Here is a 26322-nt window from a genome sequence, read left to right as displayed (position 1 = left end):
CCAGAAATTTGAATTGTTGTCATTTATTAAGTACATCTCAAAGTTTACCCAAAAATGAAGCTAATTTCTTTTTTCCCTCCAAGTCTTTGTTGTTGTTGTCGTCGTTTTAAATATTTATTTATTTGGCTGCACTGGGTCTTGGTTGCGGCACACGGGATCTTTTTAGTTGGAGCACGCGGGATCTGTAGTTGCAGAATGTGGGATCTAGTTCCCTGACCAGGGATCGAACCCGGGCCCCCTGCATTGGGAGTGTGGAGTCTTAGCAACTGGACCACCAGGGAAGTCCCCCTCCAAGTTCTTGAATCTCCCTCATTTCTACCATGCTGAATTATTTGCCAATTACCACTTATTTCCTTCTATAAGCAATGTTTTTTATTTTCCTTTAACTTAGAAAGTCACTAAAAACTTCTCATTTCAAATCTGTGTAGAAGCCTTACTTACTTTGGAAGCTGAAAAGTATCTGACCAATATCAGATACAAATTTACTTCCAGAGAGCTTGTGAGATATTAAAAGTTTAGTCAAAGCAACCTGAATCAGCAAAGCCCGACCTCAGGAGATTTGCCAGATATAGGCCTGCTTTCTGTTTTTTTCCAACATTACAGGATTAGCTCCTACAGCCTACAAATCTCATTAAAACACTGCTAATTGAAAACATCACCTGTGGCATCATTAGTACCAGGCTCTTTCATTAAATTTCTGAAATCACCGACTCTTCCCATTTAGGTGATGGATGACAACCATGGGTTCTATATTCCAGGGAATCCGGCAGTTTTGAGATAAAAAAAATAGAGCTCCCATTTCAGTATTCAAAGATTTGATATCCAGCATCATATTATGACCTATCTGGGAAAACAACAATAGTTTTTTGTTCTTGTTTTCCTGTGACTAAGGGAAACCACGCTTAGCCCCTATATTGCCGAACCTCAAAGCTTCTTTTCAGGTCCAAAATGTCTACCAGTTCTTTTGTTTTTGTTTGTGTTTTTGTCTTTGTTTTGCAGTTAAGCTTCCCTCCCTCTTCACTAGCAAGAATCACTCACCACCTTTGAGGTTCTTCTGCCTCGCTCATTCCATCCCCGCTACCAAGCCCAGCTAGCTAGCTTCAAAGCTGGACAATCTCCCTAGTCCCCCATTCCTCCCTGCAGTGAAAGACAAACACAGACATTTTTCTGTTTGTTAACGCTTTAACCACTAATGACTTTTGGGGAAATCCTAAAAGTATCAGAATACCAGTCCCATGAAATGGTAAAAAGACTTTAGCTATCCCTCTCCCCTTTATGCTCACAGTGGCAGGGCTTATGAAAATTTCTCCTCCTTCAGACCACATCTTTGAGGAAGGTCCTTTCTTCTAAAATGGCCAACATATTCCCTGGAGATGATGCAGTCAAAGCAGATCTGTTATTTGCTCCCCTCCTCTTGTAGACAGAAGGCAGATAGGTAGGTAGGTAGATAGATGAATAAACAGATGATAGAGAATTAATTTGCATTTCTAAGGATATGCAGAGCAAAAGACACCCAGTTCACTAAGCTTCAACCCTTCTCAGGAATGATAACTAGCTTTTTATCATTATCCTCCAATCTACAGCCAGAGTAACCTTTAAAAATGTAAATCTAAAATGTCCCTACTCTGTTTACAATGCTTCAGTGGCTTCCCAATGAAATCGTGATAAAGCACTAGCTCCTCAACACAGCACTCAAGGCCCTTCCAAACGACCCAGGTTACTTGTTCAGTCTCATCTCTCATTATACTCCCCACCTCTCTTTTCCCTCTTTAAAAGTTTCAGCTGACAAACTGTAGCTCTCTTCCCTTGCTCCCCTCCACTCCCACTCAACTACTACCATTGATTTTTTACATGTAAACTAGCACTTAATCCACACAATAACACTGTGGGGTAGGAGCAACTGTCTCCCCTCCTTATTTGCCAGTTGAAGAAACTGAGGATCTAGTAATTTGAGATGTTAAATAATTTGCCCATGGTTAAACGGCTAGTAAATAGCAAATATAAATCCAAGTTTATTTATCCATTCACTCAATATTTTGTGTGCACTTATGGGCCTGGCACTGTTTTAGGCAGAGAGGAAACAGTAAACAAATTTTATCCAAGTTTTATCCTTCTTTATTATCACTCAATGCCTGGCATAAAGCAGCACCTGTTCAAAACATTCCTGAGAAAAAATGTGATCAAGAGCTCCTGTGCAACGCTCCGAAGATACTTCTAAAGGTGAGGCACGCTAATACTCCGCACATGGCTATCTGTGCAATTCACACTAACAGAACGATAGTGTCAATTAACTGATTTCACAAAAAGGGCTCAAAGCTTTTGCAATGGTTGATTCCTCTGTCCAGAAGCTGAACTTCCAGAATTCTGCCTGCCTGGTTCGTTTTCATCCTTCAGGTCTCTGCTATACTGTCAGGTCTACACAGAGACATTCCTGGTCACTCTACCTAAAGCAGATTGTACGCATTTTCATCAGGGCACTTTTTTCTGAAATTTCCTTGTCTATATATCCGTCTATCTATCTATCTACCTACCTATCTATTTACTACTCCTCCCTCCATAAGAATGCAAACTCCAAAGAGTGCAAGGACCTCATCTGTCTTGTCATCCTAGTATTAACAAAGCCTGGCCGTAGTAGGTACTCAATAAATACTGTTTAAATGATTACAACAACAGTAATAATAGGAATAGTAATAATCCCATTAGAAAATCCAGGTCGTCATAATTAGGTTACTCAGCAATGACTGGGTTATACTTGTGGATGAACAGTCCAGAAAATGCTGCTATCATTTATTATCAAATCTCTAGTGAGCACTTGGCTGTCTACCACCCCCGTGAAGAGCTTCTGAGTATTTGCATGTTACTTACAACTGCCTCCCCACATACAATTTTACTAATTAAATCTTTCATACGATATTTCTAAGCATCTTTCACTACCAAACCTACAAGCCTTGAAAGCATCTTTTCTTTTGCTCCTGATACAATGAACGCAAAATTCCACCTCCTAGGAAAGGCTAATCCTTACCCACAGACTTACAATCCATGCATTCTCAATTCCCAAGAACTTTATTCCCTTGTTTGTCCCCATGCATGTACCATCAATCTCCCTTTATTGGATTATACCCATTAGCATATATTCACGTTTGAGTATCTCCTATCTTTAACAAAAAAAAAATCTTCTCACATCTCCCTTCAACTACTACTACACTTTGTATCTTTCATAACTAAAATTATCTATATGTATTGAGTGTCCATTTCCTCATCTCTGATTCATTCCTCAAACCATGACAGGCTTTCACTCCCCATGGAAAGTGCTTGTCTTGGTCACCAATGACTTCCATGTAGCCAAACTAAAAGTCACTTCTCTGGGCTCATCTTACTTCGACTCTCAGCAGCATTCAACATAGCTATAACTGGGACTTCCCCGGTGGTCCAGTGGGTAAGATTCCGAGCTCCCAAAGCAGGGGGCCCAGATTCGATCCCTGGTCGCATGCCGCAACTAAGAAGTCCGCATGCCACAACTAAAGATCCTGCATGCCACGACGAAGATCCCGCGTGCCCAACTAAGACCCGGTGCAGCCTAAATAAATATTAAAAAACAAAAACAAAAGCCATAGCTGTAACTCCTACACTGGCTATTCTCCTCTCTGGCCTCCTGAATATCCTCTCCTAATTTTCTTCCTACCTCACCAGCAATGCCTCCTCAACTCCCTTGTGACAACCCCTCTTCCTCCATAAAACCTCAGGACTTGATTTTGGCTCTTCTCTTTCTACACTCCCAGATGATCTCATTAATTCCCATACACTTAAATAATACCTTATTCTGATGACTCCCAAACATATCTACTAGGTCCAGACTTCTATTTTGAACTCTAAATTCCATATTTAAATACCTATCTAACATTGCCTCTTTGATGTCTCTCAAGGATATCAAATGGGCCAGGTCCAAAAGAGAACCCTCAATCTTCCTCCAAACCTGCTCAGCCTACCTCCCCTCCCCCTAGTCCTCCCACCCTTGTACTGGATGGCAAATCAGAATGCTCAAACTAGAACCCTTGAAGGAATCCTAGATTGATACTTTTCCCTTATCTCATGCCCATTAACAAGTCCTATGAATTTTTATCTGAAAAATGTATCTTGAACTCATCTTCCTTTCAGTAAAGTATAGGAATTAAGAGTGTAGGCACTGGAGTTAGACTACTAGAATTTAAATCACAGCAATAATAACAGCTAGCATTTACTGAGCATTTACTCTTTGCCTAACACTGTCCTAATTGTTTTATAATACGTATATTAACTCATTTAATTTTCATAAGAACCTCATGAGGTGGGTACTATTATTATTATTTCTATTTTAAATTAAAGCAGCAGAGGTTAAGGAACTTGTCTAAACCCGATAGAACCAGAATTCATACTCCTAAATCTAGCTCCAGATCTCACTATGCTAGGTTGCCTCTTGGAAAAAGGAGACAAAAGATAGGGGGAGATCAGTTTAAAGCTAAGGCAACAGTCTGGGTAAGAAATAATGAGAATCTGAATGAGTAATGAAAGTAGGGACAAATTTATGAAATATTCAGGTAAGTCTTAAATAGAGAGTTATATCATGTTCAAGGACTGAAAGACTGAATATTACAAAGATGTCAATTTTTCCCAAACTGATCTGCAGATTCTATCCCACTCAATATCCCAACAGATTCAACTTGACAAGTTGATTCTAAAATTTTATCAATTAACAAAACCAAGAATAGCCAAGATACTCCTTAAGAAGAAAAAACATAAGAAATTTACCCTGTCAGATATCAAATATTATTTCGAAGTTTTTAGTAATTAAGACAGAATGGTATTGACTCAGATAGACAAATTAAACTATTTCACGAATACAGAACCCATAAACTGACCCCACATATACAAAAATTTGATTTATGACAGAGCTGATTATCACTGGTCAGTGAAAAAAGGACTGACTTTTTAATTAACAATGTTGGAAAAACTGGATATCTATATGGGGAAACATGAAACTGGATCCTTAACAATACCCAATACAAAATTCAAGTAAAAAAAACAATTCTGGGGGCTTCCCTGGTGGTGCAGTGGTTAAGAGTCCGCCTGCCAATGCAGGGGACACGGGTTTGAGCCCTGGTCCGGGAAGATTCCACATGCCACGGAGCAACTAAGCCCGTGCGCCACAACTACTGAGCCCGGGCTCTAGAGCCCACAAGCCACAGCTACTGAAGCCTGCACCTAGAGCCCGTGCTCTGCAACAAGAGAAGCCACTCAATGAGAGGCCCACGCACCGCAATGAAGAGTAGCCCCCGCTTTCCGCAACTAGAGAAAAGCCCCCGCGCAGCAACAAAGTCCCAACACAGCCAAAAAAAAAAACAATTCTGGGAGTTCCCTAGAGGTCCAGTGGTTAGGACTTGGCTCTTTCACTGCCATGACCCGGACTCAATCCCTGGTTGGGGAAATAAGATCCCACAAGCTGCATGGTGCACTCAAAACAAAAACAAAAACAAAAAAACTAAGTGGATTAAAGATTTAAGTGTGAAAAGCAAAACTGTAAAACTTTTAGAAGACAATATAAAAGAATAATTCTGGGGGCTTCCCTGGTGGCGCAGCGGTTGAGAGTCCGCCTGCCGATGCAGGGGACGCAGGTTCGTGCCCCGGTCCGGGAAGATCCCACATGCCGCGGAGCGGCTGGGCCCATGAGCCATGGCCGCTGAGCCTGTGCGTCCGGAGCTTGTGCTCCACAACGGGACAGGCCACAACAGTGAGAGGCCTGCGTACCACAAAAAAAAAAAAAAAAAAAAAGGAATAATTCTATGGCCTTAGAGTAGGCAAGAATTTCTTAGACATTAATGTCATATACCATAAAAGAGAAGACTGATAAATTATACTACACTAAATTAATAACTTTGGAACCAGTGACACATAAAATGAAATGATAAGCCATAAACCAGAAGATACCAGCTATACACATAAATGATAAAAGATGAGGATCCAAAATATATTTTAAATTCCTATAAATTAATATACAAAAGACCAACCCCTCTGCTCCCCACAAATAAAAACTTGAATATTTACTTCTCAGGAGACAACATAAATAACATAACATATGAAAAGGTGCTCAGACTCACAGGAAATCAGGAGAATAGAAATTAAAACCACAATAAAATCCACACCCACTAGATTGACAAAAATTAAAATTCTGACTAAATAAAGTATTGGCTAGGATACGGAACAACCAAAACACTTAAAGTATACCAGGAAAAACAATTTAGTATTATTTTTTATGAAGAGGCACAAACTTCATAATCCAGCAATTCCATTATTCCTACAATCCCTCTGCCTGGAATAGATTCTCTAACTTTGCATGACCAAATCTTACTCTTGAGATACCACCTTCAGAAGGTAGAAGTAGTATTTCTATGTTCTGAACTCCTATAGCATTTTATAAGTGTTTCTGGCATACCAATTTCTAGCCTGCATCATACATATTTATATTCAAGTCTTATCTTCTCTACCAAATTGTAAGCAAATAGAGAACAAGAACCTGCTTGATTTGTCTTTTAATCACCATAGCACTAGACACAGCACCTGCATAAGGGAGCATATGATAAAGACTCAAAGCTACAGAATCAAGCTGTACAAAATCTAGCACATAGAAGGCACTCAAATATTTGTTAAATGGGTGAATAAAAATTTGCTTAGTGACTAACTGAATCAACCAGGAATTGCTGTGCATACCAAACATGAACTAGTGGTGAAATAAAAATGAGAACGCTGATTCGTGTATCCAAAGTCCCAAATGAATTTTTCTCCCAGATTCTAGCCTGATGATGCATAGTGAGAGTCAACTACCAGCTACAACTGGAAACTACTGCCAACAAGGCAGATAAAGAATGAGGGCAGGATAGGAGGAGGTGGAAAAAAGAAAAAGAAGGTAATAAAGTAGAATAAGTAAGGAATGGCAACATTATTGGATTGTAGGTCATCTTCCATAAGAATTATAAGAGGGCAAGAAAACTAAGAAAGCAAAGAAATATTTATAGGGGCTTCCCTGGTGGCGCAGTGGTTGAGAATCCGCCTGCCAGTGCAGGGGATACGGGTTCAAGCCCTGGTCCGGGAAGATCCCACATGCCGCGGACCAACTAAGCCCGTGCACCACAACTACTGAGCCTGCGCTCTAGAGCCCGTGAGCCACAACTACTGAGGCTGTGTGCCACAACTACTGAAGCCCTCACTCCTAGAGCCTCTGCTCCACAACAAGAGAAGCCATCGCAATGAGAAACCCGCACACTGCAACGAAGAGTAGCTCCCACTCCTGCAACTAGAGAAAGCCCATGCGCAGCAACGAAGACCCAACACGGCCAAAAATAAATAAATAAATAAAATAAATTTATATATATAAAAAAAGAAACATCTATAGACCTTTAGTAACAAAACAACAAATGGGATAGGACGATTTTAAAGATGAGGAAAGCTAGCCAGCAATAGATCATGCAGTAGAGACTTTTTTCCTTAAATTTATTATGCAGTATTTCAGACATATAAAAAGGTTTAAAAAAAAAAGTATAACAAATACCTGTGTATACTCCACTCAGCTTAAGAAATAGAGCATTAACAGTTAAAGCCCTCTGTATACTTCCTCAGTTATAGCCCCCTTCAACTCTCAGAGGCAACAGTATCCTGAATTTGGAGTTAAACATTCTTACTCACGTCTTTATATTTTTACAGCAGTGCCATTTTTTTTAAAAGTAGTGGATAAATTTTGTGACAAAGGGAGGAATTTCATCTGTCCATCATAAGGGACTGTGAATGAAAGGGAAAGAAAAGGAACAGTTAGTAACAACTGATTAACTCAGGACGAAAAGATGAAGCTTTGGAAGATGGATAGGTGACAGCTGAAGGGGAAAAAAAGGAAAGTAAACAGTACTGAAAAAGTAGCACAGCAAAAAAGAAACACCAAAAAAGAACAAAAATCAGTGTGAATGGAGAGAAACAGCTGCCTCAGAAAATGCTATACTATTGTACTTGCCTTTGAAACAAAACAGAGTGAGAGTGAGTTCAGTTCATTCACTCAACAAATCAGCACAAACTATTTACTAGACACTCTTCTCAGGTACTAGGGATATAGCAGAGAACAGAACAAAGTCTCTGCCTTCAAGGAACATTTATTCTAGTTGGGGAAAGAGGCAAACAAATGAATAACACATCAAATATTGCAGAAAAGATAAAAGAACAGAGAAGGCAGAGTGCTGGTGTGAGCAGAAGGACATGCTTGCTATTTTATGTGAAGGTAGTTAGAGAAGGCCTCTCTGATAAAGTGACATTTAGGCAGAAACCTAAAGGAAGTAAGGAATGTAGAAGACTATCTCAGGAAGAGTTACAGCAAATACAAAGGCCCTGAGGTGGGAGTGTGCATAGCATTTGAGGAACCGAAAGAAGGCTAGATGTGGCTGGGGTCAGCAGCAAGGAGAAGGGTAGACATGGACAAGATGGTCACAGAGGCACCACATGTGGAGCAATGCCAGAACTGAAGCTTTTATTCAAAGTGAGATGCAAAATCACTGGAGCGTTTCCAAGAGAAAAGTAACATGATCTGGTTTACATTTTAAGTAAGATAATCATATAATTTATCACTCAAACAGGGACACTGGTGAGCGAAGGAGGGTGCTATTGATAGTTATGTTAGGACAAAAGGCATTAAGAAGACTTTAATTTTTACAGGCTGCTGTGTGGAGCCAGCCTGAAGGGGTTCCTCTGGCCAAATCTGGAACAATTGATCAAAATATACAGTGATAGTAAAAGACTGCAATCTATTGAATAAAGTAAGAATCTATGAGGCTACACTGATAAAAATAAATAAGAAAGAAAAGCTCTTTTTTTAAAAAAGTGATTCAGTTTTATATATATATATATATATATATATACACACACACACACACATATATATATATTTTTCATATTCTTTTCCATTATGGTTTATCATAGGATATTGAATACAGTTCCCCCATCCTATATATAATAGTTTGCATCTGCTAACCCCAAACTCCCAATACTTCCCTCCCCCACCTCCCTCTCCCCCTTGGCAACCACAAGTCTGTTCTCTATGTCTGTGAGTCTATTTTGGTTTTGTAGATATGTTCATTTATGTTGTATTTTAGATTCTACATATAAGTGATATCACTTATTTGTGATATTTGTCTTTCTCTTTCTGACTTACTTTGCTCAGTATGATAATCTCTAGGTCCATCCATGTTGCTGCAAATGGCATTATTTCATTCTTTTTTTTATTGCTGAGTAATATTCCATTGTATATATATATATATGACATCTTCTTTATCCATTCCTTTGTTGATGGACATTTAGGTTGTTTCCAAGTCTTGGCTATTGTAAATAGTGCTGCTATGAAGATAGGGATGCACGTATTTGGAAAAGCTTTCATATAGTAGAAAGCCAACGAACCAATTTAGAAGGAAGGATATAATTAGAAAATCATCTATTAGCAACCATCATAATGATAACTGATTAGGGCAAGAATCATCAATAAACACTAAAACTGATAGGTAAAAGTTTGAAAAGTAATATGATATTTACATAGTCTCGAAGTATCTCCCCACAAGATACTTATCAATTACAAAAGACAAACTTACAAGGGAGAAAACTGGCATATGCCACTTTCACTAAATGGCCAAAGTTAACATTGCCAGTAATGGAACCAATCAACAGCATGTGCATCCTAATATGATACACAGAGAAGAATTCAGCATCACTTCTTAGGTATTACTACCCAAAGTGCATTAACTGAATTTAATCATGAGAAAACAACAAACGCAAAGTGACGGATATTCTACAAAATAACTGCCCTGTATTCATCGAACTGTCAATGCCATGAAAATACAAAGAAAGACTCAGGAACTATTCTAGATTAAAGGACAAGAAAGACATGTCAGATGACTGACACGAGATGACTAGCGAAATGTGGATAAGTTCCATAGCTCGATAATGGTATTGTGTCAGTGTCGAGTTCCTGATTTTGATCATCATACTGTGGTTGCATTAAGAGAATTTCTTGTTTCAAAAAAAGGCACATTGAAGTATTTAGGTGTTAAGGGGCATCATATCTGCAACTTACTCTTTAATAGTTCAGAAAAAGAATAATTCTAGGTGTCTGAAAAGAGATAGGCAGAAAGCTAAAGCAAACTTAGTAAAAGTTAACATTTAAGGAATCCGGATGAAGGGTATGCAGAAATTCTTCAGATTATTTTTGCAAATCTTCCACAAGTCTGAAATTATTTTTTATTTAAATGAACAAAATATCCACACACAAAGGTTTCAGTGTAGACAATAGACTGGGTGGGGGGTGGTGCGTGCAGAGTTAAAAGCAGGGTTGGACCATTTAAAAGGCTATTGTAGATTAAGGACAGAGGTCATGGAAGATAGCAGAGTAGGAAGCTCTAGGAATTGGTCCTTTCACCAAAAGAACTATTGAGCTGGCAAGAAATGCTTAATTACTTTGAAACTCTGGAATCCAGTCCAACACTTTCAGCATCCAAGGGAGTGCCTGATGAAGAAAGAGGCTGGTAAATTTTATTTAATTTCAGCATTTGGCATAGCACCTATCATCCTCCAGCTCCCAGTCCCATGGGAGGCAGCAGTGGGAACAACAGCCCAAGATCCTGTTGCAGCTTGCTGGTGCTAGGGTGGGCAATAGGGATCTTGTCCTCCAAAAATAAAGGTTATGTGTCTTTCTTTCTTTCCTTCTTTTTTTTTTTGGCCACACTACACAGCTTGAAGGATCTCAGTTCCCCAACCAGGAACTGAACCCGGGCTACAGCAGTGAAAGCCCAGAATCCTAACCACTAGGCCACCAGGGAACTCCCAAGGTTATGTGTCTTGATCACTGCTTTTGACTGCTGAGGAGCTGGCAAAGAGGCTCACCATTGTTTCAACCCCCATGGCTGAAGTGGCTTCCCTAACAAAGTGAGATGAAGAGATTCAAAAAAAGAGAACACTCTCTTTTTTCCTTGTCTTTTCTTATTGGATCCAGGCATTTAAGGAAATCTCTTTCAAGTCACTGATGGGGTGGAGATAACAGAAGCGACTTTAGTGACCATATACAGCAAGGAATATAGTCTTTGCAAAACTAGTTTGGAAGAGTCACTAAACTTAGAGACAATTGCAGCTTTCATCCAGTAATGACAGTAATCTCTAAGAAGGGAGTAGAATCTGATTTCCAGAGTTACCACATTACAATACTCAAAATGTCCAGTTCTCAACAAAAAATTACAAAGCATACAAGCACATGAAAAAATACTCAATGTTGCCAATTATTAGAGATATGAAAATCAAAACCACAATGAGGTATCACCTCACACCAGTAAAAATGGCTATCATCAAAAAGTCTACAAACAATAAATGCTGGAGAGGGTATGGAGAAAAAGGAACCCTCCTACACTGTTGGTGGGAATGTAAATGGTGCAGCCACTGTGGAAAAAATTATGGAGCTTCCTCAAAAAACTAAAAATAGAGCTACCATAAGATCCAGCAATCCTGCTCCTGGGCATATATCCAGAAAAGACAAAAACTATTATTCGAAAAGATACATGCAGCACTATTTACAATAGTCAAGACATGGAAAGGACCCAAGTACTCATCAACAAATGATTGGTTTAAGAAGATGTGATATATGTAGATACACACACACACACACACACACACACACACACACACACACACAAATGGAATACTACTCAGTCATAAAAAAGAATTAAATATTGCCATTTGCAGCTACATGAATGGACCTGGAGAAAATTATACTAAGTGAAGTAAATCAGACAGAGAAAGACAAATATTATATGATATCACTTATACGTGGAATCTAAAAAAATAATACAAATGAATCTATAGGCAAAACAGAAACAGACTCAGACATAGAAAACAAACTCACAGTTTGCAAAAGGTAAAGGGAGTAAGGAGGGATAAATTAGGAGTATGCAATTAACAGATACAAACTACTATAAATAAAATAGATAAGCAACAAGGATTTACTGCGTAACACAGGGACTTAACTATACTTCAATTAAGAAAAATTACGAAGCATACAAAGACAAAGGAAAATACAGCCTATTCACAGGTAAAAAGAAATTGACTGAAACCATCCTCTAGCAAGCCCAGATACTAGACTTACTAGACAAAGATTTAAGTTAACTGTCTTTAATATGTTCAAAGAGCTGAAGGAAACCATGGACAAATAACTAAAGGAAACCAGGAGAACAATGTATGAATAAGTACAAAATAGCAACAGAAAGACAGGAAGTATAAAAAGGAACCAAACAGAAATTCTGTACAAAAAAGTACAATAGCTGGAATTAAAAATTCATTAGAGGGGTTCAATACAGATTCAACCAGGCAAAAGAAAGAGTTAGTGAACTTGAAGACAGGAAAATTGAAATTACTCAGACTGAATTATAGAGTATTGAGCAGAGTTCCCTGTGCTATACCATAGGTCCTTATTAGTTATCTATTTTATATATAGTAGTGTGTATATATCACATTTTGTTTATCCATTCATCTGTCCATGGAGCCTTGGGTAACTTCTGATATTGGCTATTGCGAATAGTGCTGTCATGAACATGGGTGTATAAATATCTCTTTGAGACTCTGTTTTAAAAAAAAAAAAGAAAGAAAGAAATTACTCAGGCTGAGGAGCACAAAGAAAAATGAAGGGACTTCCCTCGTGGCCCAGCGGGTAAGACTCCACGCTCCCAATGCAGGGGACCCAGGTTTGATCCCTGGTTGGGGAACTAGATCCCGCATGCATGCTGCAACTAAGAGTTCGCATGCCACAACTAAGAAGTCCGCATGCTGCAACTAAGAAGCCCACGCGCAGCAACTAAGAGTCTGCATGCTGCAGCTAAGAAGTCTGCATGTTGCAACTAAAAGATCCCACATGCCACAACTAAGACCCAGTGCAGCCAAAATAAATAAATATATAAATATTTTTTAAATAATTAAAATTAAATAAATTTTTAAAAAAAGAATGAAGAGGGCCTTCCCTGGCAGTCCAGTGGTTAAGACTCCATGCTCCCAAGGCAGCGGGTGCAGGTTCAATCCCTGGTTGGGGAACTAGGATCTTGTATGCCATGTGGCATGACCAAAAAAGAAACAAAGAAAAAGAAAAATGAACAGAGTGTAAAGGGCCTATGGTACACCATCATATGTATGAACACACATATTCTGGGAGTCCCAGGAAGAAAAGAGGAAAAAAAAAATTTAAAGAAAAAAATCATCAAAAACAGTCCAAATAGATGAAAGACATGAATCTACACATCCAAGAAGCTCAACAAACTTCAACAGGATAAATCTAAAGAATTTCACACCGAGTGCATTATATTCAAACTGGTGAAAAACAAAGAGAATATTCAAAGCAACAGAAAGGAAGTAACTCATCATATATGAGGGACCCTCAATGAGATTAACAGCCAATATCTCATCAGAAACCATAGAGGCCAGAAGGCCGGGGATGATACATTTAAAGTGCTGAAGGTAAAAACTATCAACCGAAAATTCTAAAATAGGACTTACCTGGTGGTGCAGTGGTTAAGAATCCACTTGCCAATCCACCTGTGCAGGGGACACAGGTTTGAGCCCTGGTCTGGGAAGATCCCACATGCTGCAGACCAACTAAGCCTGTGCACCACAGCTGCTGAGCCTGCACTCTACAAACTGCGAGCCACAACTACTGAGCCCACATGCCACAACTACTGAAGCCCGTGTGCCTGAAGCCCATGCACCTGAAGCCCATGTGCCTAAAGCCCGTGCATCTAGAGCCCGTGCTCCGCAACAAGAGAAGCCAGCCCACAATGAGAAGCCCGTGCACTACGAAGAAGAGTAGCCCCCGCTCGCTGCAACTAGAGAAAGCCCGCACACAGCAACAAAGACCCAATGCAGCAATAAAGACCCAATAAATAAATAGCCATACGTGGGAAATGTTTAAAAAAAAAAAAGAATTCTAAAATAAAAGAGAAATCAAGACATTCCTCAACAAAAGCTAAGGGAATTCATCACCAGTTCACCTGCCCTATAAGAAATACTAAAGGGAAACGAAAGGGAAAGGCTAAAATGAAAGAATACTAAGTGGTAACTCAAAGTCATACAAAAAAATAAAGATCATTATATCATCAAAAGTATACAAACAATAAATGCTAGAGAGGGTGTGGAGAAAAGGGAACCCTCCTACACTGTTGGTGGGAATGTAAATTGGTACAATCACTATGGAGAATACTATGGAGGTTCCTGAACAAACTAAAAATAGAACTATCATGTGATCCAGCAATCCCACTCCTGGGCATATATCCAGAGGAAACCATAATTCAAAAAGACACATGCACCCTAATGTTCACTGCAGCACTATTTACAATAGCCAGAACATGGAAGCAACAGAGGAATAGTTAAAGAAGATGTGGTACATATACACAATGAAATATTACTCAGCCATAATAAAGAATGAAATAATGCCATCTGCAGCAACATGAATGGACCTAGAGATTACCATACTAAACAAAGTAAGTCAGACAGAGAAAGACAAATATCATATGATATCTAGAAAGATGACACAAATGAACTTATTTACAAAACAGAAACAGACTCCCAGACTTCAAAAACAAACTTATGGTGACCAAAGGGGAAAGGTGGGGGGAGGGATAAATTAGGAGTTTCAGATTAACATATATATACTACTATATATAAAACAGATAATCAGCAAGGACCTACTGTATAGCACAGAGAACTCTATTCGATATTCTGTAATAACTTATATGGGAAAAGAATCTGAAAAAGAATGGATATATGTATATGTATAACTGAACTACTTTGCTGTACACCTGAAACACAACACTGTAAGTCAACCGTACCCCAATATAAAATAAAATTAAATTTAATGATTTCATATTTTTAAAAAGATCATTACAAAGTTTATATAGATAAATACACAAGATAGTATACCGTATTTTCGGTATGTAACTCCTCTATTTGTTTCTTATATGATTTAAAAGACAAATGCATAAAATAATAATTATAAATCTACAGTAACAGGTACATGATGCATAAAGATGTAATTTGTGACAATAACAACATAAAGAGGGGAAATGGAATTAATGTATGCTCTTTTTTATTAATTGAGATATAACTGATATACAACATTATATTAGTTTCAGGTATACAACATAATGATTTGATATTCATATATACTGCAAAATGATCACCACAATAAATGTAGTTTAATGTATGCTCATGAAGCTAAGTTGACATCATTTCAAATTAGATTGCTATAAACTCAAGATATTAACTGTAATTCCCAGAGTAATCACTAAGAAAGTAACTTTAAAAATATACAAAAAAGAAAATGAAGAGGGAAACAAAATGGTACAATAGAAAAAAATCGAACACAAAAGAAGGCCATATTGGAGGAATTGAGAAACAAAAAAAGATATGACATATAGAAAACTATCAATGGCAGAAATAAGTCCTTCATTATCACTAATCACTTTAAGTACAAATGGATTAACTGACCAATTAAAGACACAGATTGGCAGAAAAGATGTAAGAAAAAAAGGCCAACCACATGCTGCTTACAAAGACTCACTTTAGATACAACACACAATAGGGTGAAAATGAAAAAAAAATGAAAATATTCCATGCAAATAGTAAACAAAAGAGAGCTGGAGTGACTATACAAGTATCAGACAAAATAGAACTTAAGTCATAAATTGTTACAAGACACACAAAGAAAAAAAGAGAGAGACACACACAAAAGACATTTCATATTGATTTAAAAGGCCAATTTATCAAGAAGACAGAATAACTATAAACATGTACACACCCAAACAACAGAGCCCCCCAAAATAAGAATCTAAAACACTGATAGAATTGAAGAGATAAATAGACATTTCTATCATTGAGGACTTCAATATCCTACTTTAAATAATGAGTGGGACATCTGGACAGAATATCAATAAGGTAACAAAAGATTTGAACAACACTATAAACCAATCAGGCCTAACAGACATATACAGAACACTCCACCCAACAATAGCAGAATATATTATCTTCTCAAGGACACATAAAACATTCTCCAGGAGAGACCACGTTAGGCCATAAACCACTTTTCAGTAAGTTTAAAAAGATCAAAATCATACAAACTATCTTCTCTGAACATAATGGAAGAAAGCTAGAAATCAGTAAAATAAGGAAAGCTGGAAATTTTGCAAATACATGGAAATTAGCTCAGTTTTTTTTTTTTTTTAAGATCACTCTTAAACAACTAATGGATGAAAGAAGAAATCACTAGGGAAATTTAAAAATACTTTGAGACAAATGAAAATGAAATCACAACATACTAAAACTTATGGGACACAGTGAAAGCAGTACTTAAGGGGAATTTTATAGCTGTAAATGCCCACATAAAAAAGGAAGAAAGACCTCAAATCAAATAAACTAACTTTACATCTTAAGGGACTAGAAAAAGAGCAAACTAAATCCAAAACTAGCAGAAAGAAGGAAATAACAAAGATAAGCAGGAAAAAATAGAGAATTTAAAAGATAGTAGAGGGGACTTCCCTGGTGGTCCAGTGGTTGAGAATCCACCTTCCAATGCAGGGAACACGGGTTTGATCCCTGGTTGGGGCACTAAGATCCCACATGCTGCAGGGCAACTAAGCCCATGTGTCACAACTACTGAGCCTGCACACTCTAGAGCCTGCACACCACAACCAGAGAGCCCACGCGCTGCAACTACTGAGCCTGTGTGCTCTGGAACCCACACACCACAACAAAAGATGCCGCATGCCTCAACGAGGATCCCATGTGCCACAACTAAGACCTAACACAGCCAAATAAGTAAATAAATATTGTTTTTTAAATAGCAGAGGATCAAAACCAAAAGTCAGTTCCTTAAAAAGATAAACAAAATTGAAAAACTTTTAGCTACACTGTCCAATGAAAAAAAGAGAGAAGACACACATAAATAAAATCAGAAATGAAAGTGGGATATTACTACCAACCTTGTAGAGATTAAAGGATTATAAGAAAACACAATAATTATATACACACAAATTAGATAATCTAGATAAAACAGATTTCTAGAAACACACAAAGTACCAAAACTGACTCAAGAAGAAATTTAAAAATCTCAATAGACCTGTTAACAAGCAATGGAATCAATAATAAAAAACCTCTCAACAAAGAAAAGTCTAGGACCAGATGACTTCATTGGTAAATTCTACCAAACATTTAAAGAATTAACAACGGACTTCCCTGGTGGCACAGTAGTTAAGAATCTGTCATTGCAAGGGACACAGGTTCAAGCCCTGGTCCAGGAAGATCCCACATGCTACAGAGCAATGAAGCTCATGCACCACAACTACTGAGCCTGCACTCTAGACCCTGCGAGCCACAACTAGTGAGCCTGCATGCCACAACTACTGAGGCCTGCGTGCCTAGAGCCCGTGCTCCACAACAAGAGAAGCCACCGCAATGAGAAGGCTGCGCACAACAAAGAGTAGCCCCCGTTCGCCACAACTACAGAAAGCCCACACACAGCAACAAAACACCCAACACAGCCAAATAAATAAACTTTAAAAAAAAATAATAAGTAAATAAAGGCTTAACACCATTTTTACTCAAGCTCTTCCAAAAAAAGAGGAAGAGGTAAGAGGAGGAACACTTCCTAAGATTCTATGAAGCCACATTATCCTAATACCAAAGCCAGAAAAAGATACAAGAAAAGAACACTACAGACCAATATCCCTTATGAATAAAGAAACAAAATCCTCAACAAAATACTGGCAAACTGAATCCAACAGCACATTAAAATGATTCTAAACTATGACCAAGTGGGATTTATCCCAGGAATGTAAGGGTAGTTCAGATAAGGAAATCACTCAATGCAATACCCCACACAATCATCTCAATAGAAAAGGCACTGGACAAAATTTAACACCATTTTATGAAACAAACACTGAGCAAAACCTTGAAGACACTATGCTAAGTGAAAAAAGCAGTCCCAGTAACATCCAAAAGAATAAAATATGTAGGAATAAATTTAACCAAGGATGTGAAAGACTTGTACATTAAAAACTACAAAACACTGCTTAAAGAAATTAAAGATGACCTAAATAAATGGAAAGACATCCCACGTTCATGGATTGATAAACTCGATATTGTTAAGATGGCAATACTCCCAAAGCTATTTACAGATTCAATGAAATCCCTATCAAAATTCCAATGATATGTTTTGCAGAAACAGAAAAGCTTACCCTCAAATTTGTATGGAACTACAAGAGGCCCTAAATAGCAAAAAACAATATTGGAAAAGAAAAACAAAATAAGAGGAATCACATTTCCCAATTTCAGAGCTTATTACAAAGCTATGGTAATCAAAACAGTGTGGTACTGGCAAAAATAGACATATCAACCAATGGAACAGAACAGAGTCCACAAATAAATCTTTACATGTACGGCCAATTGATTTTCAATGAGGCTACAAAGAACATTCAATGAGAAACGAACATATGGCTGGGACAACTGGATATCCACATACAAATGATGTTGGAACCCTACCTCATTTTAGATACAAAAATTAACTCAAAATGGATCAATGACCTAAACATAAGAGCTTACACTATAAACTCTTAGAAGAAACCACAGGGTCAATCACCATGACTTGAATTTGGCAACAGATTCTTGAATTTGACATCAAAAGCACAAGCAACAAAAAGAATAGATAAATTGGACTTCATCAAAATTAAACTTTTGTGAATCAAACAAAGGACATTATCAAGAATGTGAAAAGACAACCTGCAGAATGGGAGAAAGTATCTACAAACCATATATCTGATAATGATCTAGTAACCAGAATATATAAAAAACCCTTACAGCTCAACAACAAAAGGACAACAACCCAATTTAAAACCGGGCAAAGGACTTGAAGAGACACTTCTCCTAAGAAGATATACAAATGGCCAACAAGCAGATGAAAAGATGTCAACATCATGGTCATCAAGGAAATGTAGAACAAATAATAACAGATACTACTTCACACTCACTAGGATGACTTTAATAAAAAACAGAAAACAACAAATGTTGGTAAGGATGTAGAGAAGTATGAACCCTTGTACATTGCTGGTGAGAATGTAACATGGCTCAGCTGCTGTGCAAAACTGCTTGGCAGTTCTTGAAAAAGTTAAGCATACGCTACACACCTTTTACAATGGCCAAAATCCAGAACAGTGACACCACCACATCCTGAGAAGATGTGGAGTAACACAGGAACTCTCACTCATTGCTGGTAGGAATGCAAAATGGTACAGCCACTTTGGAGGACAGTTTGGCAGTTTTCTACAAAACTAAACATACTCATACCATATGATCCAGCAATGCCATTTCTTGGTATTTACCCAAAGAAGATGAAAAGTATCTGCACACAAAAATCTGCACAGAGATGTCTGTAACAGCTTTATTTATAATGCCAAAACTTGGAAGCAACCAAGATGTCCTTCAGGGTTTCCCTGGTGGTACAGTGGTTAAGAATCCACCTGCCAATGCAGGGGACATGGCTTCAAGCCCTGGTCCGGGAAGATGCCACATGCCACGGAGCAACTAAGCCCGTGTGCCACAACTACTGAAGCCCATGCTCCTAGAGCCCATGCTCCGCAACAAGAGAAGCCACTGCAATGAGAAGCCCGCACACTGCAACGAAGAGTAGCCCCCACTCGCCGCAACTAGAGGAATCCCACACACAGCAACAAAGACCTGATGCAGCCAAAAATAAAGAAAGAAATTTATTAAAAGAAAAAAAGATGTCCTTCAGTGGTGAATGGATAAATAAACTGATACATACAGACAATGATATATTATTCAGTGCTAAAAAAAAAAAAAAGAAATGAGCTATCAAGCCATGAAAAAGACATGAAGGAGCGTCAAATGCATATTACTAAGTGAAAGAAGCAGATATGAAAAGGGCTACATACTGTATGATTTCAGTTATATGACATTCCAGACAGGCAAAACTATGGAGACAATAAAAAGATCAATGGTAGCAAGGGGTTGGGGTAGTGGTGGGTGAATGAATCAGCAGAGCACAGAGGATTCTTAGGGCAGTGAAAATACTTTGGATGATACTGCATTGATGGATACATGTCATCATATATTTGTCCAAACCTACAGAACATTCAATACCAAGAGTGAACCCTAAGATAAACTACGGATTTTGGGTGATTATGCTGTGCCAATGTAGGTACAGAGTGTGTACCACTCTGGTGGAAGATGTTGATAATAGGGGAGGCTATGCATGTGTAGAGGCTGGGGGTATATAGGAAATTTCTATACCTTCCTTTCAATATTGCTATGATCCGAAAACTGCTCTTTAAAAACAAACAAACAAAAAAAAAAAACCTCTTTAAGTTACATAAAATTTAAAAAGTTAAGTGTTGCATTATCATATGGCTCAAAAATTCCAATCCTAGGTATATACCCAAAAGAAATGAAAACATACGTCTAGTACAGCATGGTGAATATAGTTAACAATATTGGGCTTCCCTGGTGGCACAGTGGTTGAGAGTCCGCCTGCCGATGCAGGGGACATGGGTTCGTGCCCCGGTCCGGGAGGATCCCACATGCCACGGAGCGGCTGGGCCCGTGAGCCGTGGCCACTGAGCCTGCGCATCCGGAGCCTGTGCTCCGCAGCGGGAGAGGCCACAGCAGTGAGAGGCCCGCATATCGCAAAAACAAACAAACAAACAAACAAACAAAAACAATATTGTATTGCATATTTTAAAGCTGCTAAGAGACTAAACCTTAAAAGTTCACATCGTAAGAAAAAAAAATTTTATAACTATATATGGTAATGAATGTTAACTAGACTTATTGTGGTGATCATTTCGCAACATATACAAACGTGGAATCATTATGTTGCACACCTGAAACTAATACAATGCTACGCGTCAATTATACTTAGATTAAAAAATGTCTACACAGAAACTTGAACACAAATGTTTATAAACATTTTCTTTATAAACATAGTGCTATGTTAGCATTATTTGTAATAGTCGTCCATCAGTGGATGAATGGTTAAACAAATTGTGATATATACATACGATGGCATATTATTCAGCCACAAAAAGGAACAAATTACTGAAGTATTGATACATGCTACAACACGGATGAACCCTGGAAACATCAGGCTCAGTGAAAGAAGCCAGACACAAAAAGTCACACATTATATGATTCCATTTATGTGAAATCCAGAATAGGTAAACGCATAGAGACAGAACGCATGTTACTGGGCACCAAGGAGAGGAGGGACGGAGAAATGGGGAGCAATTGTTTAACAGGTATACGGCTTTCTTCTGGGGTGATGAAAATGTTTTGGAACTAGACAGAGGTGGTGGTCGTGCAACACTGTGAACATACTAAATGCCACTGAATTGTTCGCTTTAAAATGGTTAACTTTTTGTAATATGAATTCCGCCTCAACCTTAAAAAAATGAAAGAAAAAAGTTTTAAGAAAATTTTAATGTTTACTCTTTTAATAATAGCTTTATTGAGATACAATTCATATACCATACAATTCACCCATTTATAGTGTACAATTTAATTGTCTTTACTGTAGTCAGAGTTATGCAATCTTTAAATTTAAAAAATTTTTATCAGCCCCCCCCACAAAAAAAACCCCAGTACCTATTAGCAGTCACTCCCCATTCCCTCCTCTCCTACAGTCAACCACTAATCTACTTTCTGTCTCTATAGATTTGCCTATTTTGTACACTTCTAAGAAACAGAATCATATGTAGTCTTTCGTGACTGGCTTCTTTCACTCAGCATATTTTCATGGAATTTGCTTTATTTTAAATATAAAGTTTGTGCCATGTATTAAAACGTAAGGATAAAAGTAAGGAGACTATTAAAGGACCACTTATGAAAAGAATACAATCACTGAACGCAATGGCAGATCAAGAATCAAAAACAGGAATCCAGCTAAGATGAATTTTTATAAAATATAAACCAATAGATGTGAAGCAAAACCATTATAAGATGCAGTAGAAGCAAATCAAGGTAAAACAAATACGTTAGGGAAAATATTTTACAAAACAAATTGCTGTCCAAAAGAGAAAATTTTCCCTAAAAAAGGTTTAGGAAAAGTAATCACAGGTTTAGTTAAAAAAAGAAACAGGGAGAGCAAAGAATCATTGTCTTTGAGTATAAAAACTCCTCCAATCAGTGTTTCTCAAAATGTGGTCCCTGGACTATGTGCATCAAAATCATCTAAGAACTTGTTTTTAAAATATCAGGGGTTCCCTTGTGGCGCAGTGGCTGGGAATCCGCCTGCCAATGCAAGGGACGTGGGTTTGAGCCCTGGTCCGGGAAGATCCTACTTGCCGCGCAACAACTAAACCCGTGCACCACAACTACTGAGCCTGCATTCTAGAGCCCTCAAGCCACAACTACTGAGCCCGCGAACCACAACTCCTGAAGTCCGTGCACCTACAGCCCACGCTCCACAACAAGAGAAGCCACCTCAATGAGAAGCCTGCACACCGCAGCGAAGAGTAGCCCCCGCTCGCCACAACTAGAGAAAAGCCCACGTGCAGCAACGAAGAGCCAATGCAGCCAAAAATAAAATAATTTATTTTAAAAAGAAATTATATTTCTGGTCTGTGCCCCAGACAATCACCAAAGATGGGACGCTGTAAACTATTTTTTATAAGTTTCCAGATGACTCTCATAAACACTAAAGTTTGAGAACTTAATATCTAATTAACACAAATTAATGCAAATAATTAAATGTGTGTAAGAGACAAGAGAATCATGACAGCAGTAAAGTGCATGAAAAAGAGCAAGGTGAAAGAGAGCAAAGAAAAAAAATTTTTGCACATTGCGCTGTTGAGAAAACGTAAAGTGATGCTTGAAAACTCTTGTTGATTTGATCTTGGAAAAAAATTCCAAATGTGTAAATATGCAAGCCATTCTACTAATACTTGTGAGGACCACTCAGGATATGAATAGGAAGGCACTCATAAATGTAAAGTTGCACGGCAGAGAGCGCACATAGTTGATACCCAAATGTTTGTTGATGTCAGACTATTTTTATAGCAAGTACTGTTACATTTAATTATCTCCATTCTTAACTCTGATAACCTAGACAAAACTAAACTTTTTGCAGCAGTAATCTTTACACGAACAACAGCATAAATTGTCAACTATTATGTCACATACTGACGTGCAAGTTCAGGGTCAAGACATTTACTTTCAGACCAAGTTAATCTCTGTTTTTATGGTAAGACGTATGTAAACAAGGACAGACAAAATTAGAGTTAAACTGCTCAAGGCTAAGAGCACTGCATGATAGAACTCAAATTTCCCTGAAAATCACTAACATATGCATTCAAGGATAGCCTTTATTATTTTAACTGTAAGCAAAGATTCCTGAAGATGAAGTATTAAGTTCTAATTCATAATTTTACTTCAGTGAGGAAATTCCACTTTGGCTTAGCAGAGTTAAAGAAAGGAAGTTCACTTTTATAACTCAAAGGAGCTCACTAACAGAATGCAAAATTTGTCCATTTTCCCCATAAAAGGCATCCTCCCACTATAAACTCATAAACCTAATTAAAGTGCTAAATTCTAAAGTCTCTTTGACTCATTTAGATTAAGCCTTACAATGTATCTGGAAACCCAATTATATTCCATCAAATATTAAGAAGCAGATGTTTCAACATTTCCAGACATGGCTCTTACACATCTTGTAAATGAAACAAACTATACTGGGGGAATGAAGTAGGTAACACATGAAAATATATTACATGGGAGGTTATGTTGCTTTCAAAGGAGATTTTTATTTCTTATCAACATTTGGCTTGATACATGAAGGTCTAGAAGCATCTAAGAGCTCTTTTTGACACTTTTTCATTTCACAGCTTATGTTTCAAAAGTCAGAAACCCTAGAATTGAGTAAAGCCTCAAAGCAGGTTAAGATACAGATGTGTGGACTTCTTCATTAAAGGTTTCACATTTCCTCCCAATAAGCAGTCAACCAACATTCATCATTAAGCCCCAACTCCCTAAACACCTCTCACATGTTCAACGTGGCCTCTTCTTCACACAAGTCCAGTGCAACCTATCCACACGCGCACACACACCAACAATCTCCAAGTCACCCACACTGGCACAAAAGTCTCTCAACATTCATCTGGTTGCTAATCAAGGGCTATTCTTGACACTGCCTGTTATCTCTTTTTCCCTTTCTACCGCAATACTCACTACTCAAAACAACAAAAGAAACAAGTTCGTTTTCTCTAACCACTGAGAGCTTCTCTAACTCTATACACCTCTCTCTCTTTTCCCCCCTTATTCTCTATCCTGCCTTTGTTATTCAGAAGGTGCAGGGTCTGGGAAAATCTCACTCACCTCATGCTATAGGCACCAGCACCCAGTTCCTGGCCGATCCCGGAAAGACTAGCATCAAAGTCCTGCACCAGCCCGGATTCAATCACCTCATCGGCCAGAGGCAGCTTCAGAGCCCAGGCCATCCTGGCTCCTTCCTTGCCTCAGGAGACACCGTTTCTCGTACAAAGGCGAGCAGTGTGATTCTACCCAACGGGGGCAAGACTGCAAGACTGTAGAAAACTCCAAACCAAGATCTCCCCCGCAGTACTCACCAGCCGCCCCCAAGCCCCACCCGCACTGCCCACACAACTAATCTCCCGCACCCTTGTCTCCTCGCTCTTGGCTGCCCTGACTTCCAAAAATCCCTACCCCCACCCCCACCCTCACCTCCACCCCCGCCCAGCTCTCCGGAGCCGCGCGAGGGTCCTTTGGCTTCACTCTTCCCGACTGCCCAAAGGCAACCCTGGACTCCTCGCACTCCCACTCTTTGGGCTCTCTCCTTGAACTCGTGGTGGTCACTCGCTGCTTTCTAAACAGACCAGCAGCAGCGACCCGCTACCTACCCTGCGCGCCCACGCCGCTTTCCCACCTTTTCCCCCCGCCCCTTTCTGCGGGAAACCCCCCCTCCCTCCCGGGAACCAGTCTCCCTTTCCCCTCCAGGCCTCGCTTCCGGTCAGTCCCAAAATCACTTCCGGTCACCCCTTCTCAATCCCACGGCTCTTAGAACCAAATCCAGGTTTCCGCTGAGTCGACTCCCAGCCCTCTGCAGCCCCCCACGGCCTCAAAGCATGGGTGGAGAAAGCTCAGCACCGGCTTGAATCCCAGACTCGCCAGGTTCCTCCACCGCCCACCGCCCCAGCGCCAGCCAATCATGGCGCCCTCTTCCTTCTCGGGTCCGAAGAACGTGTATCACCCTGACGCTAGCCAATGAAGAAGCGACTTCGCCGGCCTCGGCAGTGATGATAGGCTAGCTACGCCACGGCTCTCTGCCCGCGGGAGATGGGCGGGGGGATCTGGCAGAGGAAACGGCGTGCGTTCAAACGTCCCGCCTTGGGGCTACCTGAGTTCTGGTGTCCGCTAAGTAAGAGAGTCAGCACCCTACGGCGTGGGTGGAGCTTTGGCTCTAGTCTTATTGAACCCACACCCACACCCTGGCTGACTTACCTAAACGCTCCTAACAAGCGTTTGTTTGCTCGTGGAATACTGTCTCATAAAACTCACCTCTTAACGGGGTCAAGACTGCTTCAGTCCCACTTCCCTGGATAGTCTTTTTTTTTTTTTTTGGGGTACGCGGGCGTCTCACTGTTGTGGCCTCTCCCGTTGCGGAGCACGGGCTCCGGACGCGCAGGCTCAGCGGCCATGGCTCACGGGCCCAGCCGCTCCGCGGCATGTGGGAGACTCCCGGACCGGGGCACGAATCCGTGTCCCCTGCACCGGCAGGCGGTCTCTCAACCACTGTGCCACCAGGGAATCCCTGTATCACATCTTATTTATCCATTCCTCTGTTGATGGACATTTAGGTTGCTTCCATGTCCTGGCTATTGTAAATAGTGCTGCAATGAACATTGGGGTGGATGTATCTTTTCAAATTACGGTTTTCTCCAGGTATATGCCCAGGAGTGGGATTGCTGGATCATATGGTAGTTCCATTTTTAGTTTTTTAAGGAAACTCCATACTGTTCTCCATAATGGTTGTACCAATTTACATTCCCACCAACAGTGTAGGAGGGTTTCCTTTTCTCCACACCCTCTCCAGTATTTATTGTTTGTAGGTTTTTTGGTGATGGCCATTGTGACCGGTGTCAGGTGATACCTTACTGTAGTTTTAATGTGCATTTCTCTAATAATTAGTGATGTTAAGCATCTTTTCATGTGTGACTA

The 26322-nt window shown here is 39.3% G+C and overlaps 1 protein-coding gene across 3 annotated transcripts in view; it reads right to left on the bottom strand.

Moving 5' to 3' along the window:
- TFCP2 (transcription factor CP2) overlaps positions 1-25020 on the bottom strand; it is a 51160-nt gene extending 26140 nt beyond the window's left edge. Inside the window, exons 1-2 of one of the 3 annotated variants that reach the window (XM_079938469.1) lie at positions 25005-25020; positions 24463-24644 (exon numbers count right to left, since the gene is read on the bottom strand). In XM_079938469.1, the coding sequence (XP_079794595.1) occupies positions 24463-24584 (122 nt within the window). In that variant the 5' untranslated portion in view covers positions 24585-24644; positions 25005-25020. Of the gene's footprint in view, positions 1-24462; positions 24722-25004 lie in introns of those variants that run through there. The other 2 variants (XM_079938470.1, XM_079938468.1) reach the window with 2 other exon arrangements.
- Positions 25021-26322: the final 1302 nt, after the last annotated feature.

The sequence above is a fragment of the Stenella coeruleoalba genome (assembly GCF_951394435.1).
Source record: "Stenella coeruleoalba genome assembly, chromosome: 11".
In the NCBI taxonomy this organism is placed as follows: domain Eukaryota; kingdom Metazoa; phylum Chordata; class Mammalia; order Artiodactyla; family Delphinidae; genus Stenella; species Stenella coeruleoalba.
Note: the sequence above shows the minus strand (reverse complement) of the source record. Positions and strands in the feature narration are given on the sequence as shown.